General features: G+C 46.8%; 1 protein-coding gene across 6 annotated transcripts in view; it reads left to right on the forward strand.

Moving 5' to 3' along the window:
* The window catches only part of PPFIBP2 (PPFIA binding protein 2), a 141,115-nt gene that overhangs the window by 24,619 nt on the left and 90,922 nt on the right, over nucleotides 1-25,574 (forward strand). For all 6 annotated transcript variants that reach the window (XM_008683817.2, XM_008683819.2, XM_040630741.1 and 3 more), the window contains exon 2: nucleotides 6,413-6,509. In XM_008683817.2, coding sequence (XP_008682039.2) covers nucleotides 6,446-6,509 — 64 coding nt within the window. In that variant the 5' untranslated portion in view covers nucleotides 6,413-6,445. The remainder of the gene's footprint in view (nucleotides 1-6,412; nucleotides 6,510-25,574) is intronic.

The raw sequence follows: 25,574 nt of genomic DNA on the forward strand, positions 1-25,574 counted from the left end.
GTTCCTGTACCCCTCCCTCTCTCCCAGAGACTCAGGGCAAAAACCTCGTAGTCATTCTGACTCCTGTCTCCCATGTCCACTCCATCAAGAATTAGAACATTTACCACCATCATTCCGGTCCAGGCTACCTTCCTCTCTCACCTGGTTTTCCTGCGCTCACCAGTGCACTGCACCGCCACCATCCCCGTCCATCTTCAGCCAGTGTTCCTTGTGGCAAAGGTATCCTCCTGTGACCAAACCCCCCCCCCCTCCCGTCGGTTCGCATCTCAGAGGCAAAGTGGAAGGGTGGTGTGCGTCCTCAGGAGAGCTGCCTAAGTTTTTGCTCATCAGCAAAGTGGGAGAACTCCTCAGTGGCATGTGGGGATTACGGGAGACAGCGCTGGGTAAGCTGGAGAGTAGCTAACAGACGCGTGCGGGAGAGGAGGGAGGAGCACACGCCGAGTCTCTGCTCTGTGCCGGGCACACCGCAGTATCACCTTTTTAAATCATCTTGATTGTTTTTATTTTGATCACGAGGATATATCCACACAATTTAAATAGTCAACTACTTGTACCTGATTTGTTCACACAGCTATTGTCTCCCCGCCTACCCCTCCCCATTGCTCTTCCTCAAATGCAGCCTCTTTACATTTCTGAGTATTTTTATCCATATTGCTGAAAAATGCTGCGTTTGGCTGTTTTGTTATTTTTTTTCACTTGTCATTATCTAGAGACTTCTGAGTCCTCACTCGAGAAGGGAGGAATCCTCCCCTGCCTTTCCAGCCCCACCCCCACCGCTCACAAGCACGTTCCATCCCCACCGTGCTCCCCACGCACTTCCAGTTAGATAAAGTCCCGGGGTTTCTTCTACTTTTTTGGTTTCCGTGCAGTTCTTTCATCACTTGCTTGGTTTTCCGTTTTATTATCATGGAATTAGACAAAGTCCTCACCAATTATATAACTCTCTTTGGGTGTTCTGATGCACGAGGTGTCGTGTGAGTTTCGTGTTGCGGGAGAACTCATCCCCGAGCTTTGGGAAGCTCTCCAACGTGGGGCAGCTGCCCTTTTCCATTTGCTGCAGAGCCGTTGACCTTACGTCTCCTATCACTTCGTGTCCTTGTGGGCTTACGTCTTCCTAAATAAATTCCTCTACTGTTGTTGCAGTGGACAGCTGAATTAGATGTTCGGTTCAATGTGCTGTATTTCCTGAGCTCGATCTTGTTTACTTTCACTGGCAACAATGCGATTGGTTATACTGATTTTATAGATGGGACGTTGAGACCGAGAGGGGTTAAACAACTTGTCTAAAGACCCACAGCCGTTACGCAGCAGAGCGCATGTTTTAACTCCAGACTGTCTGGCTGTGAACCCTACGGTCTTTCTTCTGTGTGCTCTGAGAATAGAGTTGTTATCGGTTGATATGGGATGTGGTCGAGAATGTCGGCACTGCCATCAGTGTCCCCTGTATGTCTTCTTCCATCTTCCTTTTTTCTTTTAATGCTGAACATGGCTTCTTGCTCTTTTATCCCAAATTGATAAATGTCCCATACCCTGTTAAGAAGTTGCCCCCCAAGCATAGGGACAGCAAGAGGTATGTCTTAAAATGACCATTTGGGAGCAGCTCTGGTTTCCGGGCAACCTGTAAATGTGGGGAAAAGGCTGTGGTTGGTTGTGATACGGTGACACTTCTTTACCACCTGGTGGCCATGTGGGGAAGGAGGAGGCGTGTGGTGAGTCCAAGTTTGGTGGTGGTAGGTTCTTGGCTGAGGGTTCCTTCCCCAGGCCTTGCCTTCTACTTGGGGACACTGTCCTCCTGCACCCCTCCACCTGGATGCAGCTGTCAAGGAGTCCGGTCCCAGCTCTGGCTCAGCTGTGTCCGTGGCACAGGAGGCCTTGCAGGCGTAGGGGTACCGGGGACTCTGGATCTGTCCCCGATGCCTTCCTTTGTCCGGGCCGTGGGCAGCCTGCCCGAAACACTGGCAGCTCTAACCACTTTCACTGAGAGAAAGGCACTTCATAAAATGGAATGGCAGCTTGCACTTCAGCTTGGGTGGGATAAGTCAAGGCTACTCGCCCAAGATTCATCTTAATCAACAGTCCCCGCTAGTGCAGGGTCTAAATGACCGCCCGTCTGAGAGTGCGTCAGAGAATGGACGGCTAACTGTGGCTCACTTTCTGCACTTCAGAACCCCTGCTCCTGCACCCTGATCAACGTCCAGGTGCCCAGCTGGCCTTTGTGTGGTACAGTTCGGGTGGCTGTGACATCTGTCACCAGACACTGTCTTTCTAAAACATGGCGGTCCCATGTTGGCTCGGCTTATAGCTAGGGGGTCATTTTCTGTCTGGCTGGTAGCAAAGAGGGTAAAGTTCTGTGTTAGTGGGACATCGCCACAGATAGGATGATGTGACAGCATCTAGAGAGGCCTGTGGCTGAAGGGAAGGGGGAATGGTATGTGGGCTGCACCTTTTCTTAACATTTGCACCTCTTCGTTGTAGCTAGGGGTGAGCTAGGCTCTTGGTAAGCGAAGTCAGCCTACTCCCCCACCGTCAGTGCAGGGCTCCGGGAAAAGTCCAGGTGTCCAGAGAGTGAAAGCTGGTTTTGGCCACTAGAACGACTGTCGCTGGACTGAGCTCGTTAAGAGCACCGTCACCCTCTGCCTGCCCCTCTCCTTCCTGGGCTGGGTCCGTGCTGTGCCAGGCCCCTGGTTGGGTCTCCTGTCAATGGCGGAGAATGTGATTTCACTCCCACTCCCCCCACCTGCTTAGTTGGAGCTTGCCCTGCTTTCGCTTGGGCCTTCGGTGTTTTCCCTGGAATGCGGCTCTCTCCCAGCTGCTTTGGGTCGTCGCCTCTCACCTCGCTTCTCTCCGGGAAGCCCCACCTCCCTGATGAACCCAGGCTCCCAGGGGAGGTGCTGTGTCCCTGCAGGGATGAACAGACGCTGAATGCTGCTGTCTGATGGGTTTGCCACTGAGGCCCCAAGTTCCTTGAGGGCAGTGATTGTCCCTGTCACCTGTTACTGAAAAGAGCTCTAACCTCGACCGTGGTCAGCGGGGAAAAGGCCTACTAGCTGCCAGAACAGGAATGATCGGCAGCCTTGTGGCTTCCCTGTTCTGATGAGAGTCTGTGCTCACAGATGGGGGCTGGAGGCCTCACATCGATGGCATGTTTGGCCCTTCCACGGTCTCTCTGTCCCCCACACCACTGACACCTCACAGCTGCCCCGTGACAGCGGCTGGCGGGGCCCCTTCTTACCCAGGTGTCCTGCCATCGCCTCAGACCTGGCAGGTCTGGAACTGAGCTCATCAGCTGCTCTAAACAGGTTCTGGCTTCTGAGTGCTCCCAGCCTGCCGGCCCAGGCTCCCGGGGTGTCAATATGATACACCTTTGACTCACGTTTCACTTCACACCACCTCCCGCGGGTCCACCCAGCTTGCTGTTTGCCAAGTACAAACTCATCACTGGGCAGAAGGCCCATGGGCCTCCTTTTATGGCCCTTCTGTTGCAGGGGGACGTGGCCTGGGTCCTCGGGGCTGGGCACCTTCCAACTGTCCTCTCCCTCTTACCCTGCTAATAAGGCCCCCTGTAGGGCCTTCTGTTGAAAGACGTGACCTTTCTTCTCAGAAATCTGTCCTGTTTACATCGGAAGCCCCTTGGTGTGTTGCGTACCGGCATCCAGACCCCTGAAGTGGTGGGTGATTCCCAAGCTCCTCTCGATAACTGCCCTTGTCACCCTTACATGAGTTCTGTGGAAGGTTCTGACTCACCCTGAGCGGCCGGATGCCCTGGTAGACTCTCATTAACCGTTTTGGTATTTGCCAACTCCATCCTGCCCTTACACGCTTCCCTGCCTTCCCACCCGCCCTCTGCCTGGAATAGCATTCTCCCCCTTATCTTCTGAGAAAGCTTCTACTCACCCTGCAAGACCCGAGGAAGCCGCACACCCGCCTCAGTGAGCATACAGCCCGTACTGCGTCATAAGGACTCGTTCACACTTCGTCTTCACTAGACTGCGTGGTCCGTGGGCGCGGGGACTCGGTCTGATGGATCAGTATCTCCCCGGTACCCAGCGCGGCAGGGCTCGGGGAATGTTGGTGGAAGTATTTGCTCATCAGCTTCCGCATGCCAGGCACTCAGCTAGGCACTGGGCGCAGAGGGGTGAGCGAGGCAGACGGGGTCCCCCTGCCTCCATGGGGAGGGGGAGCAAGGCCAGTTACCAAGGAAGCAAGTATACGGACGAGATACTTGAGAATTGCTGTGCTTCGATGGGGCTGCTATGGATGGAGGTGTGCCAGGAAGGCCTCTCTCAGAAGACACAGGGAAGCTGGAACCTGGAAGATGGGAAGAAACCAGCCGTGCAGAGAGCTGGGAAAGCGTGCTCAGGGCTGAGGGGATGGCAGGTGGAAAGTTGCAGAGGAGAAGGTCTTGGAGTGTTGGGGGGCAGACAGGAGACCGGTGCTGCTGGAACATGAGCAATGGGGAGAGCGATGTGGGGCTGGCCTGGCCGGATCCTGCAGTGCCTCTTTCGTAGGTCACAGTGAGCGAGCAGTTGGGACTTTTCATCAGGAGCAGTGGGAAGTCCTCAGAGGGAAGTGTTTCAGACCTTCATCTCTGAGTAGATGGGAATATGCTGATTATTGCCCTGGTTCTCCTCCCCGCCCCTTCCTGCTACCTCTCCTTTCTCCCCCACCCCTGCCCCACCCCCAGGCTTGCTTCCATTCAGGCCCTGAGATCTGTACATGGCGTTTGGGGTCTCCAGGTATCCGGGCTGCTCTTCTCAGCAGGGCCAGCTCTGTTCCTTGCTGCAGCCTCGCCTGGCTCCTGCCATAGCCCTGAGGTGCCGACGAGGCTCCCACCCCCTCCACAAGCTCCCATTCTCTTTCCCAAGTTGATTGTGCAATGGTTCTTGGCCTGCTGAAGCCCAGTGCCTGTTCCCAAACCTTCCTTGGCCTTTGCTCCTATGAATCACTGCCCTTCCCCTCCACACACATTGTTGCTTATCTCTCTGTGCCATGCCAGGGGAACCAGCCTCTTGGACTCACCCGGGTTCTCCCTCCCTGAGCCTACCCCATTGAGTTTAAAGTCTCTCCTCCAGTGAGCTGTCCTGGCACAAATACATCCTGAAATTATTGCCTCACTTCAAAAACAAAAACGAAAACAGCTAGCTTACATTGAGCACTTACTATCTGTGAGGGAATGTACGAAGTATTTTCTGTGAAATAGTCATTCCTCATTTAATCATGACATCAACCTGGTGAATGGCATTATCCCCATTTTACAGATGAGGATACTGAGGCTCAGAGGTCACATAAACAACAGAACAGTGTTTGAACCCGACTGTTTGAGCTGCTACGGCCTGGTACAGTCCCCTGTGGTTCTTTGTGGTCCTCAAATCTTTACCCACACCATCTCCAAAGCCACTTCTCTATGGCTGCTCGCTTTGCTTTCTTCTCTTCGAAAGTCCAGCTCCACAGGGAACGTGAGCTGAGAGCCCCAGGAACCCCTGCTTCCTGACACGTGCCATCCTGGGGTAGAGGAGCCAGGCCTCTGTTCTCCACAGTGCTTACGCCCACTGGGCATGTGCATGGCTTTTGCTGAAGGAGCAAATGACTCCTGCCTCCTGTTCATAGACATGAACTAGGGATTACAAATACATTGTCAGTCTCTCCCTGCCAGCCAGGGAGAAGGTGGGAAGCCAGAAAAATGAGAAGAGGCTGCAGGAAGACCATTTAGCCGAAGGACCTTTCGTAGAGGCAGGGTTGTGCGGAGATGGTACCAACTGCCATCTTCTCCATTAGATGGGGGATTGGCTGCTCTGTGTGTCCTTGGAGAAGCTCTTCAGTCCCGAGGAGATGGGCTGTTGCACCTTGCATAGTGTCCGGTAGACTAGAACTAAAATGGTAAGAGGAAGGGCTCCAGCTTCGTAGGACAGATCTCTCCCCACGACAGTGTGCTGGCAGCCTTCCGAGGCCAGGCCCTTGTTGACCGCCTGAGAAGTGAAAGTGGTCGTAGAGGGCTCAGCCCGGATCACACCTACCCCACGAAAGCATTGCAGGTGCGGGATGAAGGCAGCCGGAGGACAGCTGCGCACTTGCTGAGACTGTCGTGATCCCCTCTGCTGCAGGACGCGTCCTCTGGAGTCACCTTCCCTGACTCGTAGGGGTGCTTCCCAGGTGCTGGCTGCAGCTTCTGGAACCTGGGACTCTTCACGGTGGCTCTTATTTTCAGAAGCGAGCGGGACCGCATGCTGAAGGGTCGTGGAGACAGAGCGCTCGTGCCAGGAGGGCGAGGCTCTAGAGGTGGCAGGATCGGGGGTCGCCCGCCAGGATCCTTGGGAGAGAGTGCCCCTGGGCCGAGGAAGGAGGGCTTGCAGGCTTGCGCGCATCACGTGGACCTCTCTGTAACTCTTCCTTTGTTCTGTGCTTGCATTTTCAGTAGGAGGAGGAGGAGACCGAGGGCGAAGGAGTCATGGCTTCCGATGCCAGTCACGCGCTGGAAGCAGCTCTGGAGCAAATGGACGGGATCCTGGCAGGTACGGGCAGGGAGCCCTCGCGGCTCATGGCTCGCACTCCACACTTGCGGAACCGTGTTCTCCCCCCTGACCTTTCTTTCTGGCTCAGCGAGAAGCCCCTCGGTGGATTTATTGTATCTCATTGTGCATGCCAGCTCTGTGTGTAGGAGTTCAGACTCGCAGAATTCTTTGCTACCTGGTGCGAGGTTAGGGCCGCCGAGACAGCGTGGGCGCACTGCACGGTGGCAGGTGTCGAACAGCGGCACAGCGTGGGTCCCGGCTCTAAGGCAGCTTGGCTGCAGTAAGATCGCTTTTACTGCAAATTGGCCAGAACACATCATGGCTTGTCACAGTTGAGCCGAAATAAAACTTAAAAGTCTGGCGACTTTGCCACCAGAATGCACGTGTCAGCTCCCTTCCCCAGCTAGTCTCCAGTGTCTTTGGGAATCAGGAGGCAGTTTGGTATTGATTCATCTCATCACCTAAAGATTGTTGTTGGGGTGCCTGGGTGGCTCAGTTGGTAAGCATCTGACTTTTTTTTTTAAGATTTTTTTTATTTATGTGAGAGAGAGTGAGAGAGCACACACATGAGCGGGGCGGGGGGAGAGGGAGAAGCAGACTCCCCCTCTGAACAGGGAGCCTGGCATGGGGCTCGATCCCAGGACCCTGGGATCATGACCGGAGGTGAAGGCAGACACTTAACTGACTGAACCACCCAGGTGCCCCAGCATCTGACTCTTGATTTTGGCTCAGGTCATGATGTCAGCGTTCTGGGATTGAGCCTCACGTGGGCTCCATGCTTAGCAGGGAGTCTGCCTGAGGATTCTCTTTCCCTCCCCCTCTGCCCCTCCTGCTCGCGCGCACTCTCTCTCTCTCTCAAATAATTAAATAAATCTTAAGAAGAAGAATGTTCTCTATGTCATATTGTATTTTACCTATCATAACTGACTTAACATTCACATTTGTCCATTAGGAATATTCCTTAGAAAAGACCCAGTAAAACTGGTTAATTGGAAAAGGCTCCCAGTGGGCTCTTTGGGCTAATTAACTCTTCGACAGGGGAGAGCCCAAGCCCATGTTGATTAGAATAAACCTGCCATTGCAAATCTTTCCCGAAGGGCCCAGGTCCTCCTTCTGTTCTGACCTGATAACAAGTCAGTGGCCTTATTTGCATGCCGGGCATGCTTTTTTTGGGACTTTGCTTGTCATCGTGTGGCCCTTCAGCTAGAGGAGGCCGGGGACGGCGGTGTGGGGGGAGGCAGGCTTGGGCTGAGTGTGGCTAAAGCCCAGGATGTGTGTGGGTACCTGATGCTGCCCCTTGCCAGGCACTTGGCTGCTGCTTCGACCCTGCGGAGACAACCTGACTCGCTGAGGGTTCTGGGTGTTGGGGCCTGGGGTGGGGCTCGGGTTGTGTGTTGACGAGTCTTCATGGTCTTGGTGGCACATGTTGTAGCTGTCATCTTTCAGGCTCGGTGAATTTCTCAGCAAACAGAAGGGCTCTTGAGAGCCCTGACTAATGCTTTTCACAGGCTCCATAGATCGGATGTACTGGTCTAGGTTAGGGCCTCTGAAGCCCCACTGAGAGGAAATAGTCAAGAGCGTGGGTTTCCCAGCAGGACTTTCACAGAGTCTCATCTGGAAGCTGCCAGGGGCTCATGTGAATGGAGATCAGAGCCACAGGGTCAGACCCTCACAGCTTAGAGCTCTTGGATGGCTGTGAGAGATGAATGGACACCACCTCAAGAGGGCAGTTGGCATGGGGTCAGTGCACTTCCTGCCTCCCAGTTTCTGCACATTGGCATTCCGAAAATCATGAAGCCTCTGGCAGAATGCCCTGTCTCAGAGAGCTATATGTGACCCCCAGGGCCTTTGGCCTAACAAGGGATCTGCTGGTGAGGGTCTGGGATGGACAAGGAGGAAAGGCCTTTGGCATTGGTTATGCAGAACCCAGGAGGCCCATCCTTCTGCCTTCCTAGCACAAAGTTCTCCCTCCTCCTTCTCTTTCCTTCATCCTCCACCCTGGCTGATTCCTTCTAGGAGGGCTCCTTGGGCCGCTGTGCCTGGAACAGGTGTGAGAGTTTTGTAGAGAGGCGATCTAAGACATCCCAAGGCATTCTTTGCAGATTGGTCAGGAGGAACCCCTGCAGCCAGGCTGCTTGGCTCAGATCCTAGCTCTACAACAAGCTGTTTACCTGACCAGGCCTCAGTCTCCTCATATTTAGAATGGGAATAATAATAGTACCCACCCTAGAGGGTTTACACACATAAGGTGCCAAGAACAGTGCCTGGCACATACTAAGCACCATAAAATGTTAGTTTTTGATAAATTAACAAGGGATAAAAAAAAGTCTTCATTATGTTACATCTTCTCAAGGACGTGGTAGAGTTCTTACTTACTCAGGACCTCATTCACCCATTTGAGTTTTGTGTCTTTCATTGTATAAGGCTTGTGCGTGCCTTGCTGGACTTGCCTGGGGTCTGCAAGATTCACGCATGGTCTTCTGAGTGGTCTCTGCCCTGTTCCTGGCCCTTTACAGGCTGTCTTCCACAGAGCAGCAGAGCCATCTTTGAAACATACATCAAATCCCAGTATTCCTCTCTCCAAAGCTCGTCAATGGCTTCCCATCTCAGGGTAAAATCTGAAGTCTTCAACGGAGCCAGCACTTCCAGACGCCACTTGGCCTTTGGCCGCCTTTATGGCCATACCTCCTACCACTTTCCTCCTGACATACCTTGCTGTAGCCTGCATGCCGGCTGTCTCAGGACCTTTGTGCTTGCTGCCCCCTTTGCTGGAATGCTGTCCTCCACATACCCTCGGATCTGATCTCTGCCACAATGTTGCCACATCAGAGAGGTCTTCCCTGACCCTCTCTAATTAGCACCCTCCCCCTCCCATCACTCTGTCCTCATATCCTGTCTATATTTCTTTATGGCACTGATCGTCATCTGACCTATTACATTCACATTTGTCTCTTTGTGTATCATCGGCCTCCCGCACCAGGTTGTAGGTTCCACGAGGACCGAGGCTTTGCTGCTCCATCTCCAACACCTCAGTAGGTCTGCCAGCACGTATTCGGTGTGTAATGAGTTCTTGTCACGTACACATTTTATTTACTTTTGTGAATAGGCTCCTCCTCTATAGTGTCTGCTTCCCGGGCTGTGCATGGAACTTCATTTATTATTTTCTCTGGTGCCCTTCACTGATTCTTCTGCGCTCACAAATCACTACTTTTTTTTGAAGATTCAGTGTTTGCCATGTCCCGTGAACCATCTCTCAAGTAGTAATTAGACAGGAGCCATTTGGCAGATAATTGAACATTGAGGTAATTAGTGAGTGTCTGGAGGGTATACGTTCTACACTATTTGTGATGACAAGAATGATAATTATTTTTTATTTTTTTTTAAAAGACTCTATTTATTTATTTGAGAGCTAAAGAGAGCATGAGCAGGGGGGAGGAATAGAGGGAGAAGCAGACTCCCCGCTGAGCAGGGAGCCTGATGTGGGGCTCAATCCCAGGACCCTGGGGTCATGACCTGAGCTGAAGGCAGACGCTTAGCCAACTGAGCCACCCAGGTGCCCAAGAACGATAATTATTGAATGTCTTTGTGCAGAATACTCTTTCGCAAGGTTATTAATACCCTCCTCATATTCAAGGTGGTTGGGCCAAACTGGATGAAAGAACGTAAGAGTTTTTATGGTTGTTCAAGTTGAGGTTTGAATCCCAGCCCCGTCACTTAGGACTGGCTATGGGATATTTAGGCAAATTGTTCAATCCCTGTCTGAGTTCAGTTTCCTCATGTACAATAGTGGTATTAGTACCTATTTCATATTATTGGGAGGATTACATTAATGCAGAGAAGGCACATAGGAAGTGCTCAGTTGATATAAGTTACTGTGTGTTGAGATTAGTACTGACACTATGATTTTTACCACCCAAGGTCACAGTGCTGGTAAATGTCAGGATTTTGGGTCCAGGGCCATCTGAGGCTCTTCCAGGCTGCTTTCGTGCCCGCACTGGTTTTATGATGATGTGTAATAGAGCCCCGGGGGCTCTGTGGGGCCATCTGTAGAGAAGAGTTAACTGGGAGTGGGGTCAAGTTCTGTTCTTGCTCCCAGTTCCCCAGCCAGAGTGACTCTGCTCTCGTCTCTCTTACGCATCAGACTTCCAAGTAAGGTTTCCTTTGCTGGAAGGGCGGCAGCCAAGAGAATGTTTGAAAACTGCGTTACCACATCACGATGCCACAAATCCCGCGGAAATGACATTTTTATGTGAACGTTTACATCGTCCTTTCTGTATTTCTATCCTGGTACTAATTAGAATGACGTCTAGTGATGCCAACACTACCAAAACACAATCACTTCTGCAGCTGTTAAGGTGCTCAGATGAGTACCCACGGACTGTATTCTCTCACTTTCTGAAGACACAATTACCACTTACTTCAAATGGAAGAAAGTTTTACAGGCTTCCTGCGTGCCCCACATAGCAATCATTTATGCAAAAACAACGTGGATTCCTCCTAAAACGGACAAAGTTCCTTCAATAATGATTCCTAGTTATAACGCTACAGAACAAGGGATTTCCCTTTATTAATTACTCTGTACTATGATAGGCTCAGGTTCACGTTCTGAAACTCTTTCCAAAAAGAGTACACTTAGGGTATGTGGTATCAAGATTTATGTAATTAAATCTTTAAGACAAAAAAAAAAAGTGTCATGGTGGCCCGTATCTCCAGGCACCCAGTGGCCCTGGGGGTGTGAGGAAAAGAAATGCCTTGCAAGCAGAAACAGGACTAGTAAATGAAACACCTTACAGGGTTGAATTCTTGAAACCTGAATGGGTGTTTCCCGGGTGTGACGGTGCTTGATTGGAACACCAAAATTCTATGCCGGAAAGTTGGAAAGAGGTGACTGAAAGACCCCAGCCCCCTTGTCAAAATGATTTGTTTCTAGTACAAAAGACCATTGTTAGCTTCCAGTACGGTATTAACCTTTGCTCTTGCTCCTGATTAATCCGGTGATTTGGCCTGCAGATGATACCATAACTGAATTACGCTCTTGACAATTGCGATCGAACTGTATGTTGCTGGATACGTTCCTCCGGGTGACCCAGAACAACTGCCACATAGTCTCATTTTGCATGAGGCTTAATTTGTGGGGTAACAGGTTCAGTGGCTGCTCTGTGAGGCCGTTTCTGTAATAGTAGCAGAGAATCCCGTGGTCAGGACACCGAGGACCATGCATTCCTCTTCACCGTAGCAGGCGGTCCCTCAGGCAGTCATCTGCAAGCTGTACCCACCTATGAGGACCATTTAAAAGGAGGCTGTTTTATGACGGTTAAAAAAAGAGGCTGCTCCCGGCCTTTCTGCTAACTCTGATTCATGTCTGGGTGTTGGGTTTTTGTTTTTTGTTTTTTTCAAGATTTAGGTTGGGAGCAGAGAAAGTTCTGGTCAAGACTAGATTATTCACCTTGACTGTTGAACGGCTTCAGCTGTGGCGTTGAAGGCTGCTGCTGAGTCCGGGCTGGGAACGTGGTCCGTTAATAGGCCGTGTCCGGGCCCGTGTGAGGTGGGTCAGCGCAGAGCCGTCATCAGTGAGGGAGGGGCAGAACCGGAACTGCCTGTTGCCCACTCAGGATGCAGGCTGAGAGGGCTCGGCTCTGATTCTGACCCAGAGTGGAAGTTTGGAGGGGTCCCGTGGGCTGAGCTATCAAAGACTAATCTTTATGTAAAGGGATCAGAATGGCCCACGGTGGCAAGCCCTGTTCGACAGCCATCATTTCCCTCTCACTGGCGGAGCCCTCCTCCACAACTTCAGGGCTGCGTAGCCTCGTTTTCTATGCTCTGAGGGAGTTGGAGTAAAACTGGAGTTACCACTCCTTCCTTAGATACTTGCTATAGTTGCAGGTCTAGGAACTGACCTGCAAAACCAAGTGGGCCTGGTGTTTTCTTATTGAAAGGCTTTCTTTTCTTCACGGTTATAAACAATGGTTTAATTCTCCGTTGAGTTTTGGCAAGTTATATCTATCTAACCCTCTAATTTTACTAAGAGCTTCAGTTTTGTTTCTTGGGGTTTTATATAGATTTTATTATGTTTATCTTATTATAGATTTTATTTATTTACTTGAGAGAGAGAGAGCACGCCGGCACATGTACAAGTGGGGGGGGAGCAGAGGGGGAGGGAGAGGAAGAAGGCAGGAATCCCCCAGGCAGACTCCATGCCAGAGGGGGAGCCCAATAAGGCCTCGGTCTCACAACCCTGAGATCATGACCTGAGCTGAAACCAAGAGTTGGATGTTGGATGCTTAACCCACGGAGCCACCCAGGTGCCCCAAGTTCTTTAATTTTGTTAACATAACATGGCTAGCCTACATTTTTTTTTAAAGATTTATTTATTTATTTGAGAGAGAGCGTGCCCATGTGCACGCTCCTGAGGGGGGTGGGCAGAGGGAGCAAGAAAATCTTAAGCAGATCCCATGCTGAGCACGGAGCCCTCCTGGGGCTTGATCTCAGGATCCTGAGATCATGATGACCTGAGTGAAAATCAAGAGCGGGTCGCTTAACCGGAGCCACCCAGGCACCCTAGCTATCATATTTTTTAAAGATCTGCTACACTTGTTATATCTCTGTTTATATTCCTCATATTGTTTAATTGTACCCTCTATTTTTTTGTCTTGCCAGAGTTAATCTTTTTTTTTCTTTTCTTTCTTTCTTTCTTTTTTTTTTTTCTTTTTGAGAGAGTGGCGGGGGCAGAGAGAGAGAGAGTGAGAATATGAGAGGGAGAGAGAGTCTTAAGGAGGCTCCATGCCCAGCACAGGGCCAACCCAGGGCTCGATCTCATGACCCTGAGATCCTGACCTGAAACCAAGAGTAGGTCACTTAACCAACTGAGCTACCCAGGTATCCCTTATCAGAGTTATCTTTTCTTTTTTTTTTTTTTTTAGTAATAATTTTTTATTATCCTATGTTAGTCACCACACAGTACATCCTTAGTTTTTGATGTAGTGTTCCATGATTCATTATTTGCGTATAACACCCAGTGCCAGAGTTACCGTTTTTATTATTATTTTCAGAGAACTGACTTTGGTCTTTGTTGATCAGTCTTATTATATGTGTGTGGTATATTTGTATATATTATTTCTCCTGTAAATAGATAAATTTGTATATATATTAGTCCAGGTTCTCCAGAGAAACAAAACCAACGTGTGTGTGTGTGTGTGTGTGTGTGTGTGTGTGTAGAGAGAGAGAGAGAGAGATTTCTGAGAGATTGGGTGATTGATTGATTTTAAGGAATTGGCTCACGTGATTATGGAAGCTAGCAAGTTCAAAATCTACAGGCCAGGCCAGCAGGCTGGCGATCCAGGGAAGAGCCAGTGTTGCAGCCCCAATGTGAAGGCTCTCTGCTGGCAGAATTCCTTCTTTTTCCAGGGAGATAAGTCCTTTTCACTGATTTGACGAGGCCCCCCCACCTTATGAAGAACCATCTGCCTTAGTCACGATGTACTGATTTCAGTGTTAATCTTGTCTGAAAATACCTTCACAAAAACCTCTAGAATAACGTCTGATCAAATATCTGGGTACTGTGGCCTAGCCAAGTTGACACATAAAATTAACCATCACAGTATCTATAGATACATACGCATTCCGTAGCAATACTTACTATATATTCATGTTTAACATTTGAATAGTTTTAGCATTTTCTTCTCTACTTACTTAAATGTATCTGTACTCTTTTAAAACACAAATTAAAAAGCCAATCAATAATACATATTTTCAACTGCCTGCTCACTTCATTGTGTTGTGGTTAAGTGTCTCCAGTACTTATCCTTTGAAATTTATTGATACTTACTTGCTTTATGGCCTGGACTACAGCGCAGTCGGCTGTCATTACTGTCCCTGCGTGGTTGGGAGGTGTGCGCCTTCTCCCAGTGGTCGGGGCAATGTTCTCTGCTTGCTCAGTACATGCACTTTGTTTAAATCTTTCCTACCATTACTGATTGTTTTTTGTCTGCTTGATCTAATCAGTTTCTTAGAAATGCGTATTAAAATTCTACTAAAGAGTGGATTTTATCTCATAATTCTGTTTTGAAGCTGTGTTTTGTATTATATGAATATACATTTAGAATTAGTACTTCCTGGTAAAGGCTTTCATCATCATATAGTTATACTCTTCATCTCTAGCAATGCTTTTTGTCTTTATTTTTTTTTTAAGATTTTATTCATTTATTTGAGAGAGAGAGAAAGCGTGATAGAGCACGAGTGGGCAGGGAGCAGCAGGCAGAGGGAGAAGGCCCCCTGCTGAGCAGGGAGACCCATGCCGGACTTGATCCTAGGACCCTGGGATCGGGACCTGAGCAGAAGGCAGATGCTTAACAACTGAGCCACCCAGGCGCCCCAGTGCATTTTGTCTTAAAGAGTGTTTTGTCTCATGTTAATCTGGCCGTCCCAGCTTCCTTTTGGTTATTATTTTTCTTGGTATTATCCTTCTTCCATCTTTTTTCAATTGAAAGCTTTCCATGTGCTTTTGTCTTAAGTGTAGCTTTTGCCACGGCATTATAGATGCATTTTCACTTTTTAACCAAGTTAACGATATCTGTCTTTTAATTGGCCAGTTTAGTCTGTATACATTTATTTTGACAATACGTCTGACCTTTCATCCACTTAGCGTCTGATTCCTCCTCATCGCACACTTTCTGTGGTTCCCTCACCCCTCCTTTTTTTTTTTTATTGTTTCAAAACATCGAATTATTTGTATGTGCTTTTATTCCAGAGTCAAGCCCCAGTGTCCTTCTGGGGGGGTGGGCTTCTCCAGGTGACTGAGGGTAGTGCCCTTTCGTATCCCAGCTCTGGGCAGAGCTCTCCCCTCTGACCTCTCCCTGTGCTCAGCCTGAGCTTTGTCCCCTGTCCCCCTCGAGTGGCCTGTGGCCCAGGTGATAGGCCATCGGGGAACTGGCAGTGGTGCATAGGGCAAACACCAGCTCAGATGCTCTCTTAACCCCAAGGTTCTGAGCTCTGAAGATTTCCGTCAGTTCATTGCCGAAAAGAGTGTGTATACATGGGTTTTTAATTTTGGGGTGTTCTTGGATGGTTTCCTCTGTACAGCTAGTCTGCCCCTGCCTGCCCTGTTGCTGCTATAATGCTGTCACCTTCCTTGGCTCACTGTCCCCTTCCTCCTGTCTTCAGAGCCCACAGTGACAGGTCGAATCCCCAGGTCATGTCCCTCTGACCCAATCTTCTGCCTCCCTCTTCTTATTTAAGAGCTCATGTGATTAACAGTACAGGATAACCGCCTTGTCTCAAAATTCGTCACCTTAATCACATCTATATAGTCCCGTCTGCAATGCGAGGTAACGCATTCATAGGTTCCATGGTTTAGGACTTGGACATCTTTGGGGGGGGGGGTGTCATTATTCCATCAATAATGATTAAGTAACATCCCATTAGTCCCTTCCTTAGTTTTAAACCAATTAAGGAATAGACAAAGGGGTCAAACAGAAAGAGAAACAAAATAGTGGCTTTATCTTAGTTTTACTGATTAGGAAAGTTCGCTTGACCCGAAGCCACCATCAGGACCTTGAATACCAGACATCCCAGACACACACTTACATCGGAAATTGAATTGAATCCCAAACGACAGACCTCCACAGGCAGAGCTGGTCTCAGAAAGCTTCCCAGGAGGACGGTGCTTGCATCCAGGAATGGGCAACTCTCTGCAGAGACCCTTCTGTCAGCTCTCTCATCAGAAGACGTGTTCTTCCTTTGAGGAAAAGTTGAGTGAGGGGAGGCAGGGGCGAGGCCACAGATATGGCCTTCATGGCAACCACCTTCCCTTCCCACAGAAATACGGAGACAGGAATAGGTCCCCCAATAGGATTCTTGAGTCTCGTTGAGACTTCCTGTATGGCCTAATCTATGGTCAGTTTTTTTTAATTTGAATGTATTATTGAATATGTTCGACTAGCTGACACACGATGTTACATTAGTTTCACCTGTGGAACATGGTGATTCAAAGGTTTATACACCCCCATATATCTCTGTTACAGCCTCGCTGACTATATTCCTTATGCTGTGCCTCTCAGTACGCTGGTGACTTACTCATTCCGTATCAGAGGAGCCTGTATCTCCCCCTCCCCTTCACCCATCTTGCCCATTCCCCACCCCCGCCCCTCTGGCAACCCTCAGCTGGTTCTCTGTATTTATAGGTCTGATTCTGCTGTGTGTGTGTGTGTGTGTGTGTGTGTGTGTGTGTGTTCAGATTCCACATATGAGTGAAATCATGTGGTATTTGTCTTTCTCAGTCTGATTTATTTTCGCTTAGCAGAATACCCCGTAGGTCCACCCATGTTGTCATAAATGGCATGATCTCATCTTTTTTATGGCTGCGTGTGATATTAATATATCACATTTTCCTTATCCATTCATCTGTCTACCCCCATGGACCCTGGGGTTGCTTCCGTATCTGGGCTATTGTAAACAATGTTGCAGTAAACATAGGGGTGCATGTATCTTTTTGAATTAGTGTTTTTGTTTCTTTGGGTCAATACCAAATAGTGGAATTACTAGATCATATGGTATTTCTATTTCTAATTTTTGGAGGAAACTCCATGCTGTTTTCCACAGTGACTACAGCAGTTTGCACTCCCACCAACAGTGAGTGAGGGCTCCTTTTTCTCCACATCCTCACCAACACCTGTTGCTTCTTGTCTTCTTTTAATTTTGGTCATTCTACTATGTCTGCGGTCAGTGGGACACAAATGCTTCACATGGGCTTGAATGCAGTGTGCCCATCTAGCTGTCGGGACAGACTTCTCTGTCCTTGAATGCGGTGTGCCCGTCTAGCTGTCGGGACAGGCTTCTCTGTCCTTGAATGCGGTGTGCCCGTCTAGCTGTTGGGGACAAACTTCTCTGTCCTTGAATGCGGTGTGCCCGTCTAGCTGTCGGGACAGACTTCTCTGTCCTTGAATGCGGTGTGCCCGTCTAGCTGTCGGGACAGACTTCTCTGTCCTTGAATGCAGTGTGCCCGTCTAGCTGTCGGGGCAGACTTCTCTGTCCTTGAATGCGGTGTGCCCGTCTAGCTGTCGGGACAGACTTCTCTGTCCTTGAATGCGGTGTGCCCGTCTAGCTGTCGGGACAGACTTCTCTGTCCTTGAATGCAGTGTGCCCGTCTAGCTGTCGGGACAGACTTCTCTGTCCTTGAATGCGGTGTGCCCGTCTAGCTGTCGGGACAGACTTCTCTGTCCTTGAATGCGGTGTGCCCGTCTAGCTGTCGGGACAGACTTCTCTGTCCTTGAATGCAGCGTACCCGTCTAGCTGTCGGGACAGACTTCTCTGTCCTTGAATGCAGCGTACCCGTCTAGCTGTCGGGACAGACTTCTCTGTCCTTGAATGCAGTGTGCCCGTCTAGCTGTTGGGGCAGACTTCTCTGTCCTTGAATGCGGTGAGCCCGTCTAGCTGTTGGGACAGACGTCGGGACAGACTTTTCTGGCCTTTGTTCCGATAGATCACCACTTGATTCGTTATTTCCTATTTAGCTCTGCTTGGTCTGTCGTTCCCAGGCGCAATGGTCCCAGTGTGCTATCTCTGACTATGGATTCGGTGTTCAGAATTTCTGCTTAGGATCTGTGCGTCCAGGTGCCTCAGTGAGAAGGCATGGAAGTCCCTGAGGCGCTCAGGACTGCGGAGTTGCACGGTTTCCATTTACAGGCTGTGCTTTCGGCTTCTCCTTATCGAGAATGTTGGGGGCAGTCCCTTCCTCCACTTACACGGTATAGAGTAGAATTCGTCACTTCCTGAAGGTTTGACAGAACCAACTTGTGAAAACATTTGGCCTGAAACTTTCTTTGGAAAAAAATGAATATGGTTCAAATGGTTCAACAAATGACAATTTAAATTATTTTTTATGGGAGTACTCAGATCACTTTTTCTTTGTTTTGTCATTTCATCCAGTGATTTTGTGCACGCGTGTGTGTTTGTGACTGGTTTTTTTTTTCTTTTTTTTTGAGGGCTTCCTGGTGAAGGCCAAGCCTTCTTCTTTAAGACTCAATCTTTTTTTATTTTCAAGATTTTATTTATTTATTTATTTGACAGAGACAGCCAGCGAGAGAGGGAACACAAGCAGGGGGAGTGGGAGAGGAAGAAGCAGGCTCCTAGCGGAGAAGCCTGATGTGGGGCTCGATCCCAGAATGCTGGGATCATGCCCTGAGCCAAAGGCAGACGCTTAACGACTGCGCCACCCAGGCACCCCGTTTGTGACTGTTTTTAATAGCTTGACCCAGTGTTCTAATAGGTGGAGTCCTTTGCTGTCCCTCTTTGAATACCTTATATTTCAGTCATTCAGTGTCATAATTTTTTGTGTGTCTCTTCTGTGTCTCTCTTAATAACATCAAAGGACTGGATTTTTTTCTATTCAAAATTTTTAGTTTAAGTAGGTGTGTTTAATGCATTTATAATAATTATACTTACTGGTATACAGGGGTGTTAGGGCTTATTTCTCTGTTTTAACTTTTTTTTTTTTTAACTTGTTTTTGGTTTTGTCTTGCTGGCCTCTGTTGTTGTTTTTAACCTCTGCTAGAAAGTTAAATATCTCTTTCTAGCCTTCTAATGCTCATTCTTACATCTTTAACACGCCTCCTTACCACAAAGGCTAAAGGTAAACATCTTCAAAGAAGAGGAATTCTTCGCCATTAATACCTGACTCTTAGAATGCTTTGATTGCTACCACTGCCCCATTGTCCGCATTATTTTTATGTAGTATTCCAGTATCATTTTGATTCATAGCTTCCAAATTATTGTGATTTTTAATTGACGGTGTTTATTTTGCTTAACAAAAAATTTGAGCAACTGTTCCGACGTAATTGATTCTTTCACCCCACACCCCCTGCTCGGTGCGGTTTCCTTCTTCATGAGGTAGACCCTTGAAAATTCCATGAGGAGTAAATTGCATGTGTCACCATCTGAAAAATGTCCTTATGTTATTCTTGATCTTGAGTGACCGCTTACCTTGTGCGGGTTACAGGTCGTAGATGCTGTTTTGTGGTCATTGGGATTTATTGCCCACGAGAAGCCTGTTGACAAGATAACTGTACAATATTTGCCTTTTCTCTCTAGTTGCTTTTAAATGTCCTCTTTGTCTTTGGTGTTCTTGAGTTTCACCGTGTGTGGTTTCTAGGGTGGGCGTGTTTTGATATGTATCCTTTTGGGGATGCAGTGTGTGTCTTCAAAATGAGAGGACTCAAGTTTTCAACTGTGAGGAATCCACAGTGGTTTCCTGTTTGTTGCCTCTGCTTCATTCTCCAGGCTCTGTCCCACCTTCCACTCCCATAATTCTCTCGTCTGTTCTTTCAACTGTCCACTTAACTTAAAACTAACATGTTCTATTCTTTGTCTTGGTTTCCACTCGGTTCTGTTTCAAAATTTCCTGTTCTTTTTCTTATGCTTTCTTACTCTTTCATTGAGGTTTCTATTTCTTCCTTTTCCTCTTGAATGATGTAAAACATAGTGTGTGTGCCCCAATAGACCAGCATTCCCAAATAGACAAATATGTACTCAAAATATTAATTGATTGGTTTGGACTTACGTGTATTTATAAAGACTTAGGTAAAATAGTATATTTATGAATTTCTTGTCTTGGTGGCACATTTTTAACAATTTTATTCAAGCATTATGTTTATCTCCAATATGCTCTTTTCGATCATTACGAACACTACCTTTTGAATAATTTTAGCAATCCAGAGTAGTTGTAGAGCATTTGGAAATGTTGAGAAAATGCGGATCCATGTTTGTAGGGCCAAGATAGGACCTGAGAATCTGTATTTCCACTGAGCTAATGCTATGTTGGATGAAAGTGGTGAGAGTGGACATCCCTGTTTGTCCCTGACCTTAGGGGAAAGGGTCTCAGTTTTTCACCATTGGGTATGATGTCAGCTGTGGGTTTTCATATATGGCCTTTATTATGTTGAGGTGTGTTCCCTCTAAACCTACTTTGTTGAGGGTTTGTTTTTATCATGTATGGATGTTGTACTTAGTGAAATGCTCCTCTGCATTATTGAGATGATCATATGGTTTTTATCCTTTCTCTTATTGATGTGATGTATGATGTCGATTAATTTGTGAACATGGAACCACCCTTGCATCCTAGGAATAAATCCCACTTGACTGTGGTGAATGTTTTTTAAAATATATTGTGGGATTTGGTTTCATAATATTTTTTTCGAGGATTTTTACATCTGTGTTCATCAGAGGTGTTGGCCTGTAGTGTTCTCTTTTTTTTGGTAGTGTCTTTATCTGGTTTTGGTATCAGGGTAATGCTGACTTCATAGAATGAATTTAGAAGCTTTCCTTCCTCTTCTACTTTTTTGGAATAGTTTGAGAAGACTATGCATTAACTCTTCTTTAAGTGTTTAAAAGAATTTACCTGTGAAACCATCTGGTCCTGGACTTTTGTTTATTGGGAGTTTTGTTGTTCTTGGGAGTTTTTGTGGGTTTCTTTTTTTGGTTTTTTTTTTTTTTACTCATTCAGTTTCATTGCTGGTAGTCAGTCTGTTCAAATTTTCTATTTATTCCTGTTTCAGTTTTTGAAGGTTATATGCTCCTAGGAATTTATCCATTTCTTCTAGCTTTTCCAGTTTGTTGGCATGTAATTTTTCATAATATGCTCTTATAATCCTTTGTATTTCTGTTGTGTTGTTTTCTTATATCTCCTCTTTCATTTCTGATTTTGTTTGAGTCCTTTCTCTCTCTGTCTCTGTCTCTCTCCCTCTTTGTTGAGTCTGGCTAAAGGTTTGTTAATATGAATGATCTTCTCAAAGAACCAACTCCTGTTTTCATTGATCTGTTCTATAGTTTATTTAGTTTCTATTTTGTTTATTTCTGCTCTAATCTTATTATTTCCTACCTTTTACCCAAACAAAACATTTGAGTTTTGTTTGTTCTTTTTCTGACTCCTTTAGGTATAAGATTAGGCTGTTTATTTGAGATTTTTCTTGCTTCTTGAAGTAGGCCTATATTGCTATAAACTTCCCTCTTAGAATAGCTTTACTGCATCCCAAAGATTTTGGACTATTGTATTTTCATTTTCATTTGTCTCCATGTCTTTTTTAATTTCATCTTTGACCCGTTCATTGTTTAGTAGCCTGTTATTTAACCTCCGTGTATTTGTTGTTCTTCTCAGACTTTTTCTTGTGGTTGATTCCTAGTTTCATAGTGTTGTAGTCGGAAAAGATGCATGGTATAACTTCAGTGCTTTTAAATTTGTTGAGACTTGTTTTGTGGCCTAATATGTGTTCTGGAAAATGTTCCATATGCACTTGAAAAGAATGTGTATCCTGCTGTTTTTTAAGATGGAATGTTCTGAACATATCTGTTAGCTCCATCTGGTCCAAGATGTCATTCAAAGCCACTGTTTCCTTGTTGATTTTCTGCTTGGATGATTTATCCATTGATGTAAGTGGCGTGTTAAAATCCCCTACTATTATTATATTACTCTCAATTACTCCCTTGTGTTTATTATTAGCTGCTTTATGTATTTGGGTGCTCCCATGTTGAGTGCATAAATACTTACAACTGTTATATATTCCTGTTGGATTGTTCCCTTTATGATTATATAGTGTCCTTCTTTTTCTTTTGTTACAGTCTTTGTTTTAAAGTCTATTTTCTCCAGTATGAGTATTACTACTAAGGCTTTCTTTTCACATTTGCCCGATAAATGCTTTTGTATCCCTTCACTTTCAATCTGCATGTGTCTGTAGGTCTGAAATGAGTCTCTTTAGGCAGCATAGAGATGGATCTTGTTTTTTATCCATTCTGTCACCCTGTGGCTTTTGTTTGGAATGTTTAGTCCATTTACAGTCAAAGTAATTATTTTTAGGTATGTACTTATTGCCATTTTGTTACTTGCTTTGTGGTGGTTTTTGTGATTCTTTTCTGTTCCTTTATTTCTTGATCTTTTCTCACAATTTGCTGGCTTTCTTTACTAATATACTGCGATTCCTTTCTCTTTATTTTTTGCATGTCTGTTACCAGTTTTTGATTTGTGGTTACCATCTTACACATATGGCAGTCTGTATTAAGTTGATGGTCACTTAAGTTTGAACTCATTAAAAGATCATTTTTGAAAAGTTTATCTTTCACATAGTATTTCTGAACTGTATGACATACGTACTTTGTGTAAGTGAAGATAGGACTGTTTGTTACTGCAGCATAACAGCCGAAAAGATCAGTAGCTTGAAGCAGTATAGTTTATTTCTTGTTCATATTCTAAGTTCCCCCCAGATCTCCTGGGAGCTCTGGTCCCTGTCATCACCCCTCTTGGATGTGGGCTGATTCAGTCTCCACCGTTACCAGAGGCCAGTGCAAATAGAAGAGATATGGGGAATTACATATTGGTTCTTAAAGACTTTCATATTTATTGGACAAAAAAGTCATGTGGCCTTATGTAACTTTGAGCAAACTTGTAATCCCACTATGAGCTCAAGGAGAACCAAAGCATATATAAATAACCCTAATTATTACCACATACCTACTTACTTGCCTTTGAAAGTAATCATTAAAAGGCTTTCAGTAAAATCCTATGCTTGCATTTTATGTGGTCTTATTTCCTCTAATAATTACTGAATCTGTATTAAGCTTTAGTTTTTGCATCCTTAAAATAAAGATTCCCAGGTGACCTCCCTAAACATCAAAATTTAGTATCGATTGTGGTGATTTGGTAGTGCAATGGTTTCAACTTGGGCTGCACATTAAAGTCATCTGGGGAGCTTTTCATTCTTCCAGGTCACACCTCAGACCAATTAGAACCTCTGATGTGGGGCCCAGGCATCTAGAGTTTGTAAAACTCAATGTGCATATAAAATTGAAACCCTTTGTGCTAATCTGTCTTCCCCAAAGAGTGCTTCATTGTTCACAATAAAGTGATAGAGTGCCCCCAGAGAGAAACTTTTATTAGGGTTTGAGTCTAAGGTGAATTGCCCTTTTCTGAGAAGTAATTTGGGGAACAACACCTTGTCTCTTTTATATTTTGTGTTTTCTGTTATGTTACCATCTCTTTTATCTTGCTCTGTTATCCTCAAGTATGAGGGCATGTATTTTCTTCTTTGTTGTATCTCATGTTCTATTTTGACTTGCTTCCCGCTGTGGTTGTAATTTTTCCATAGGAGGTAATCATCCTAAGGGACTGTGTGGAGTACAGAATTGAATATTCTGGGTGATTTTTGCATTTGCTAATGCTGGGCCCTAGGAGTTTCACCATTCTGGACCATTTTGTGAGCCTATGTGTTGATGTAAATTGCAAAAAAAAAAAAAAAAGGGGATTTAAGTATTTCTTTTATACATGGGGCGCCTGAGTGGCTCAGTCGTTAAGCATCTGCCTTTGGCTCAGGGCGTGATCCCGGCGTTCTGGGATTGGGCCCCACATCAGGCTCCTCCACTGGGAGCCTGCTTCTTCCTCTCCCACTCCCCCTGCCTGTGTTCCCTCTCTCGCTGGCTGTCTCTCTCTCTCTGTCAAAGAAATAAATAAAATCTTTAAAAAAAAGTATTTTATGTATACATACATCACATACAAGCATAGGCAGAGAACAAAAATAGGTTTAGATACACATGTGTACACACACACACGTGTGCACACACACACGTGCACACACACACACACATGCACACACACCTTGAACAGTAGGGAAGCATCCCAAGGCTTTAGGGCAGGGAAGGCCCAGAGAAGGAAGAGACTTGCCCAGTACCACAGAGTGACATAGAGCGAATGAAAATCTCAATCTTCCCGCCTGCCCTAGCCTGACGTGTCCTCCGTGTCCTCCGTGTACAAAGGTGTGTATGTTAGAGCGTGTCCGAGATGATCGGGTACTACTCAGCATTTGCTTGGAGACTGGGAGGTCTTGCTCTGTTCCAGTCCATTTTCTTCCCTGAACTCAGCTGTGGCCCTTCCCAGTCAACTCTCCATTGGATTTGCAGGGCCCAGAAACTGCTGAGTGCACACTGGAGTGTGGGTAATCGGCCGTTTCCCAGCTCCCCAGAGCCATGGGCTTGTTTGTGGATTGTGACCCACAATTCCCTCCAGCCTGTGCTTTCAGAAAGCAAACCAGCAATCAAATAGTAATTGTTTCCTTCTGTGTGGATTTTTTCCTTGCAAAGACTGCCGTGGCAACTAGGAAGCTGGCTCTTAGAAGGGTGGAGGGGGCCTACATTTAGACGTCAGACCTGCCGTATAACTGGGGATGCGGTGGCCCCATTGCCCACATTTTCCAGCAGAGCCCTGATTCCTGTTGGCCTTATAAACAATCCGAATGCCCTAGAAATTCCACCGCCGACACCATATTTTCTAAAGTGTGTTTTATTGCTGAAAGAAGCACAGAAATCTTTTGTCAGACTGTGTCACCCCGGTTTTTGGTCTGAAAAATAGACCACTGTGTTTATGCAAAGAAGACTTTTTGTTTGTTTGCTTAAATGGTAAGGTTCAGAAAGGCAGAAACAGTCTTGTTTGGGTCACTTGAAATTAGAAAGAGCTGACCCAGTCCAAGCTGTCTCCCTCTTAGCTGTTCCTCCAGGCACACGTGCAGATAGTCAGTAGTCAGATGCCCCTTCAGCACGGGCAGGGGCTGGGATGCCAGGAAGTCCACCCACTGGACCAGGGACCCTGGCCTCAGAGCGTCACAGCCCATGACGGGGAGAGGAGATGTCGATTACACGGTAACTCACACATCTGGAAAGTGTGAGTCCCTAAGGCGATGTAGAGATCCTCCAAGTGGGAAGATCCAGAAGGATTCCAATCCGCTGGACGCCCTCACCAGAGCTGGCACTGCGGCACGGGGCCAGCCCGGAGTCGGGAACCATTCCAGGAGGAGAGGAGAGGGGAGCTTTTTGGTGCCATCTGTGCAAACTGCCCTACCACGTTAACTTCAAGTTAGGAATTGAACAGTAGGAGATTGGCAGCTCATTGTTTCAGCTAGTGTGTTTTGGGTCATGGTCAGGGCTGGCTGTGTCCTCCCAGTTGTCTAGGGGTGTGAGCTTCCATACATCGGTCCAGGTTTAAAGATGGTGTCTGCCGAGTTTGCTGTGTGAATGGTTCTGCTGGGGGAAGAAGTG

Source organism: Ursus maritimus, unplaced genomic scaffold (genome assembly GCF_017311325.1).
Source record: "Ursus maritimus isolate PB19 unplaced genomic scaffold, ASM1731132v1 scaffold_16, whole genome shotgun sequence".
Lineage (NCBI taxonomy): Eukaryota > Metazoa > Chordata > Mammalia > Carnivora > Ursidae > Ursus > Ursus maritimus.